The sequence below is a fragment of the Acomys minous genome (assembly GCF_964271855.1).
Source record: "Acomys minous genome assembly, chromosome: 11".
NCBI classification, from domain to species: Eukaryota; Metazoa; Chordata; class Mammalia; order Rodentia; family Muridae; genus Acomys; species Acomys minous.
The window spans coordinates 16,294,632-16,301,372 of record NC_140492.1 but is presented as its reverse complement, the minus strand read 5'-3'; the positions used below and the strand labels follow the sequence as shown (position 1 = coordinate 16,301,372).

General features: G+C 44.3%; 1 protein-coding gene across 2 annotated transcripts in view; it reads left to right on the top strand.

Annotated features, from left to right (window-relative positions):
* Positions 1-1,985: 1,985 nt before the first annotated feature.
* Positions 1,986-6,741, top strand: part of NCAM2 (neural cell adhesion molecule 2) — a 416,076-nt gene continuing 411,320 nt past the window's right edge. Inside the window, exon 1 of one of the 2 annotated variants that reach the window (XM_084801511.1) lies at positions 1,986-2,241. In XM_084801511.1, coding sequence (XP_084657637.1) covers positions 2,187-2,241 — 55 coding nt within the window. In that variant the 5' untranslated portion in view covers positions 1,986-2,186. The remainder of the gene's footprint in view (positions 2,242-6,741) is intronic. The other variant, XM_084801510.1, reaches the window with a different exon arrangement.

The window sequence follows — 6,741 nt, the reverse complement described above, 5'->3', positions numbered from 1 at the left end:
CATAGTTCAATTATTTGACTTAAAGTAGATTGGCTCCTACTACTAAGAACACACACACACACACACACACACACACACACACACACACACACAAGCAAACAAAACACACACTTGTAGAATAATATTCCTCTCGTTATTAAGTATATGTCCTTGTTCGTGTACGTACGAACAGGCATGTTTGTGAATGTGTAGTAGGTACTTGGTCACTCAGGAGTAAAACTGAAAATCTGCAAGCTTTGTGGAGAAGAGATTATTTCTCACCTGCAGTAGCATTCTAAGAGTCTTCTGTGATTGTGCATGCACGTGGGCTTTCTTTCAGTCCTCTAGGGAAATCAAGAAATGGTGAAAAAAAATATACTAGTTGCTTGCTTTTCACACCTATAAACAAGCTGTTTCCACCTTTTCCTAGAAAATTGCTGACCATGAGATCATTAAATGCGTTGGTGCTACTCGGGAACAATAAAAGGTGCAGGGGTAGTGTTTTGACAAAGATTTCTACTGCCTACATTGCCTGCTTTAAAACCAAAACACAGAAGGGGTTTTGGAGCTGTGAGGCACACATAGGAGTGTAGGCATGGCTCATTTTGAGACTAGAAGCTTACTCTCACCTCAAAGGCTATCCTAAGGTCCTAAGAAAAGTAATCTATCAGAATCCTTCAGCTTGGAAGAGCAGATAATAGATAAAAATCTCCTGTATTTCTGATAGCACCTTTCTGCTCTTACATCAGCCCTCCCTGAAAGCAATTCTTTGGTTTTGATCTCTGAGTCTGTACATGTTTCTACCCCATCTTTGTCTCTAGCTTGCTGATTAAAAAAACAAAACAAAACAAACAAACAAACAAACAAACAAAAAAACCCGCCTGGGAGCTCTCTGAATCAGGGGTGAGTTAGTTGACCACTCTAAGGAGCCAGAACAAACTGTTGGCTAAAGGACCTTTTGTCCACTACAGGTTTGCTCAGACTCTGGGCAGAGACAAGGGCCCTGGGGCCAGGGATTCTGAGTCCTATCAGTCTTTCGTAACAGGTGTCACATTAAAGTGACGTGTTGTGTTTCCATTCCACCAGCAGAAATCTTGATCAACCCCAGACTTTGGATAGGCCCAGACACCACAGCACTGTTTTCCCTACTACCTGAAATGCAGGTCACACAAACAGTCAGTGGAGAGGTATGGGGCGTGGTGAGGCTCTGCCCTGGCCTGAGGGTTCCCTTCTCCCAGTTCCTCCATTTACATTACTGGAGCTCTCTTTTCATAGTCTAATGTGGAGGTGTAACCTCATCCTGCTAATCCTGGACAATGCAAAGAAAACTCCAGGCCCTCCAACACCTGAGCACTCAGCAGCTCCCCACACAGGGCATTCCATTCACCCCAATGAATTGGGACCTTATGAACCCCTGCTTGTCTTTCTTCCAGGAATCAGACACCCTAGAGGACAGGTGTTTCCTTCCTCCACGAGGGAGGAGTCAGGAGGAAGTTTCAAAGCCTTGAGGATGCCAGACCAGATTGGGGTTAAGTCCAGGGCAGACACAGACTCTACCACCCCTGCTCTGTAAGAACCAAAGGATGATCCACCAAGTCTCTCCCTCCCCAAGCCTCTGAGCCCAGTGTTTCTGAGGTTCTCCCTCTGCAGCGCTCAACAATCTCACCGCGTTTGCAAGGGCAGAAGGAGCATGAGGCTGCAAGTGTCCAGGCTTCCCTGTTTCTGGAACGACTTGTGAGTGTGCCCCATCGGCACGCTGAGCACGAGCCACACGGTCTACAGTGGTTTGTTCTCTCCTGAAGTCACCTCACATCGGCCTAGCTAAGCACGAGGCACCTGGGCTCGAACCCATGGCCTGGGCCCCATTGCGCACGAATCCCGGGGCCGCGCGTGCCTGGCTGAGACGGTGTGCGCGCGGAGGGATCCGCCGGGGCCGCGCCTCCCCGCCCCGTCCCGCCCCCGCCTCCTCCCGCCGGCTCCGCTGCCGCCGCGGCGGCCGCTGCTGCTGCCGCCGCCGCCGCCTGGATATAGTGCGGCAAGGCGCGGAGCTTGCAGTCACTTTGCGAGGAGGAGCGCGCGGGCTGCGGGCGGCTGGGGCACCCGGGATCGGCGGCGGGCTAGCAGAGGCGGCCGTGGCAGCGGAAGGTTCTCTCTCCGGGGCTGGACTTAATAACTTTGGAATTGTCCGCCAGTGTCACGTCCTGAACATGAGCCTCCTGCTCTCCTTCTACCTGCTCGGGTTGCTTGTCAGTAGCGGGCAAGGTAGGAGTGTGCGGCTTTTTCTTGCTTACTTTCCCTCCCCCTTCCACTCGGAGAGGCAAAGAGCGAGGTACCCGGGCAAGGAAACGAAGGCACCAAAGTTGCGGTGCTTCTCGAGGAGGTTGTTAGAATTCTAGCTTTTTCTTTTTTGGATGCTCCTAAAATTCTGTCCGTTTTCTCGGAAGACCCTTAAATAAGAGGAGACCGTGCAGAATTGGAGATAGGCATCGGTGTGAAAGAGATCAGGGGGAAACTGCCGCTGCTTCTGGGATTTTTGGCTTTCTCTCTTATTACCCGAAATTGGATGAGTGTGTTTGGTGTGTATTCATAGTTAAACATCTGAGACTGCGGAAGGGAAGGGCACGATAGTGTTTTACAGAAGAAGCAAAAAACTATCAGCATTAAAGTCATTTATCAAAAATCTCCGTGGTGTGGAAGAAATTCAATTCTTAGAGATTCTTTTCTCTTTTTCCCAACACCAATTCTTGGCTGTGAAGTGAACGTTTGATGGCTTATTTATGTTGGAAACTAACAGGGGCCATAGATGCTGTAAGACAGCAAATGGCTAAAACTAGGGTTGTGTTGCAGGCATTCATTGTGACCCCCCCCCCCACCTCCTTTTGACTATAGCAAAATCCGAACACGTTCTATCATTCGATTTGGATTGCACCTGTAAGGGATTTGAGTGGTTGTGGAGCACTGGGGAGTATTTTTTTTTTTTTTTTTAATTTGGGTGGGGAAGGAAAAAGGACGGTGATAAAATAACCCCAGGGGCAGTTGGTGGAAGCGATCCCTGATAATTCGTTTATAGATGCCATGCATTTGTCTCTCCTGCTTACATAGTTCATGTTCACATAAAATATATTCACAATCATTCGAAACGTTTTCAACTGTCCAGACAAGTTTGGACATTTAATTGGGGAGACAAAAATGCCAAAATGTACCATGGCGGAAGTCTTTAAAGGCAAAGGGAATATTCATCCCTTTTCAGTTGGTTAAAATTATAGAAATGCCATGTTATTTGGCCTGCTTTTTCTATGAAATTAATAAATTGCAAGATAAGTTAAAATATCTTCTCTAAATCCAATTCTAAGCATTTTTCCCCCACCTCTTCAGTGTTGCTCGTTTGGTCCAGCAGGGGGTGGTAGAACACCATTTTAAGCAAGAAATGATTGTTTCTGCTCTTGCACACACTGTCTGTCCTTCTATCTTTCTTCAGCAAGGCTTGGCATTTTGGATGTAAAACCTTTCTTTCTCTGTCCTTCTCCCCAAAGTACTGCATTAGCAAGTGATGAACTGCGATTGGATGCAGATTTTTATGTTCTGAAGTAAGAATGCACGTGCCAGGATGCTGCTCTCATTTATAAAGTGCCTCAGGAACAAGCGTCTCTTTCTCCCATCCTATGTTCGGATGGGTGATATGTCAGTCTCAGAAAAAACTGCAGATAGATCCATCTGAAGCTAATATTAGTCTCATTCATTAACTCAGTCACTTCTCTTGCAAAGCTCAGCATACACTTGCTCACCACAAGGTACAAAGCTGTCATTTTGGGAAGGTGGCTGAACGCATTTAACCGTTCGGTTATAGCACAGACAGGTATTCCTGAATCCGAAGAGCCAGTCAGGAAATTTAACTTAGATGAAATTGCAATTAGAGGAGTGTAGGGTGGAGTAATACGGGGAAAGTTCGTGCAGGTGAGCTGTCTGGAGAAAATCATGTCAGTTGGGGGAGTCTGTGCATTTGTCATTGCTGATGCTAAGTGTGTTGGAATTCAGGGATAGGAGAGAGGTTGGAAGGTTTTAAGCATCTAGGTGCACACAGTACACAAAGAGTGATACACTTTGCTTCCCTCGATGGAACATGTATTTGAGATTGTGATTCAGCTGATTTATAATCAGCACACAGGGTGGTTATAGAGAGGAGCTGTGCAACAGAGGCATGCCTGCAGGGGAACCCATAGTCCTTGTCATTAAACAGGGCAGAAGGATGGCATCTTTGTAAAGAAAATCTCTCTGTCTAGTGCAGTGGAATGACATGGACAGAACCATAGTTGAGTATCCGGGGGAACTAGCTTTTGTGTGAACAAGCATGTAGTATTGCTGTGCTGTGTGTCATAATGAAGTCGGAGATGCCTGGAAACAGAAGTCCTTATCCCGGAGTCTGATTTCTCCAGGCTGCTGTTTTCTTCTCTAATTAAGGGTGCAGCAGCAAGGATCAGAACCACCACTGGGAGCTGGTTTTCTTTTTTTAATGAACCGTGTGTAACTCACATTTCTATTTATTCTTTTTTTATTTTTATTTTTGATGGAGCCATGAAAACCTACCAGCCAGTGACCCCAGGCTTTGCCTTGGAAATACTAAAGCCTCAGCTGGCTGATTTATGTTTCCAACAATGTACTTGCAGGGGATTTTATGAAGCATGATTGAAGCTATTGCTTGGGAAAGTGGTCTGCAGTTTGACTGGGGAAAAGCAACGATGATGTATTCCCTTTTAAGTAGTCAAAACGTTTTTGAACCACAACAGTTGAATGGAAGAAAATGACCCAAGTGAAAAACCAACTAACTTAAGTGGATGCCAATACTGTAATTAGCTAACGAGGCCTAATAGCTCCAGCCCTTATTTTCAACCCTGTGTTATTGTTCATGCTGGTTAGAGCTTTTTATTAAAAATTGAAATAGAAATGTTCCTTTAAAAGCTTTCCATTTCCACTGAAGGATTAATATCTGATGAAGGAAGGTTGTCAACTTTGAACTTAGCTGCCCATGGAAAGAAATGTATAATTCCTTTACTTGTGCAACAATTTGTACCTTATATTTAAGACTTGGTCATAGCCTCTGCTGTCATAAATTACAAGTGAATCTCTCATTAGCAGGACATTTGCTGTTTTTAAGTCAAATTCCCAAACTGAGGGAGGAAAAGGTTGCTTCTGAAACTCGCTGCATGTTTAAAATCATTTTCATCTATTTTAAAAAATGAATCACCTAATATGATTAATGCCAATCTGTCACTATTATTCACCCATGTAAAACAGAAATGTTGCTCTACTGAAACCGAGCAGTGCTAGTCCACTGCCTTTCTGTCTGTGTCAACCACTCATAGCATCCTTACGCCTAAAGCACCGGGAAGGGACCTGTGAGGTGCCTGCTCAGTGGACTTACAATTTGTCTTCTGGGCAAATGCTAGTAAGTAATTCTCCGTTAGAGATAGGTGCCTTCTGAAGACGGAGCACAGGTGTGTGGATGCCTACCACCTAAACTCCACAGATGGCCTCTCTTAAAACCCCTGTCTGTTTACCTGCTCTAATTCTTTGCCAGCGTCCTCTTTGTGCGAGGTTTCTATTGAATCACCTGCATGCCAGTTTACCTTAGGAAAGACAGGTTCTATACATATATCACAGATACATCTATGTTGTCAGTGAACAGTCCAGAGGATTCCCTCCGCGGCTTGATGCCCGCTGTTCTCACTTTCATTTCCCAAGCTGGAATCTGAGCCCAGTGAGCAACAGGAGAAGTAGGAGAGTCCCGAGTGTCAAATGAGGTCTTCCATTGACACAGGGGACTGATGTTCTCTCAGATGTAGTATCTTACAGGAGAAGCAATTAAAGGGAACAAAAGAACTTCATTCAGTAATGGAAAAAGGGTCAAGCTTCATATAATTTTGTAAATAAAATGGACTTCTTTCCCAAATGAGCTGGTTTGCTGTGAGCCAGAGAAAGAGGCTACCCAGTCTGACGCTAGTAAGCAGGCGCAACAGTGAAGCTTGTTTTAACATGCTGGATGAAAGGCTAGGTAGAGCTTCCCCATTCGGAAGTCTCTGGACCTGATCCTAATGCTTCGTCTGGCATTTGACATTGGAGAAATCATTTAACTTATCATTGTATAAGGGTCATTGTGTCTCCTACAATGAGTTTCTGATAGTGTAAGGGAAAGCGTTCAATGAGTAGGAGAGCTGCACTTTTGTTGCTGTTACTGTCCTTTCCTTATTTTACCCATGACGGCATCAATATGTCTCTTGGTATAAGCAAAATCATTCAAATTATGTTAGTACTCATATAAAGGAAATATACTTGATTGTCTGGTTTTATTGAATTCAGAAAATTCTGATCTTGCACCTTTATATCCTGCCAATTATATTGAGGCTAAAACTATCTGAAAGATTATAAATTAGTGTTAATTTTCCAAATTACACGATAGAAGAACACATTAAGAAGAAAACAGCATTTTTATTAAAAGTGACATACTGCCATTTAACATTGTTAAGCTGTCGTTAATTGTTCAGCAAACACGTGTACTTCTCTGTGGTACCCTTTTAATAATTTTAATGGATCCTCTCTCTTTTAAATTATAATGGTGCTAATACTAAATAGCTGAGTGCATTTTTTTTGTACACGCATTCCCTGTGCCTCTGTCAGTCAACCAACTACCACCAGCTATGTTAGAAGGCTGTGACGTCATGGGGCAGACAATCCCAGATTTAAATAATTAAGAGGGGTACTAAAGAA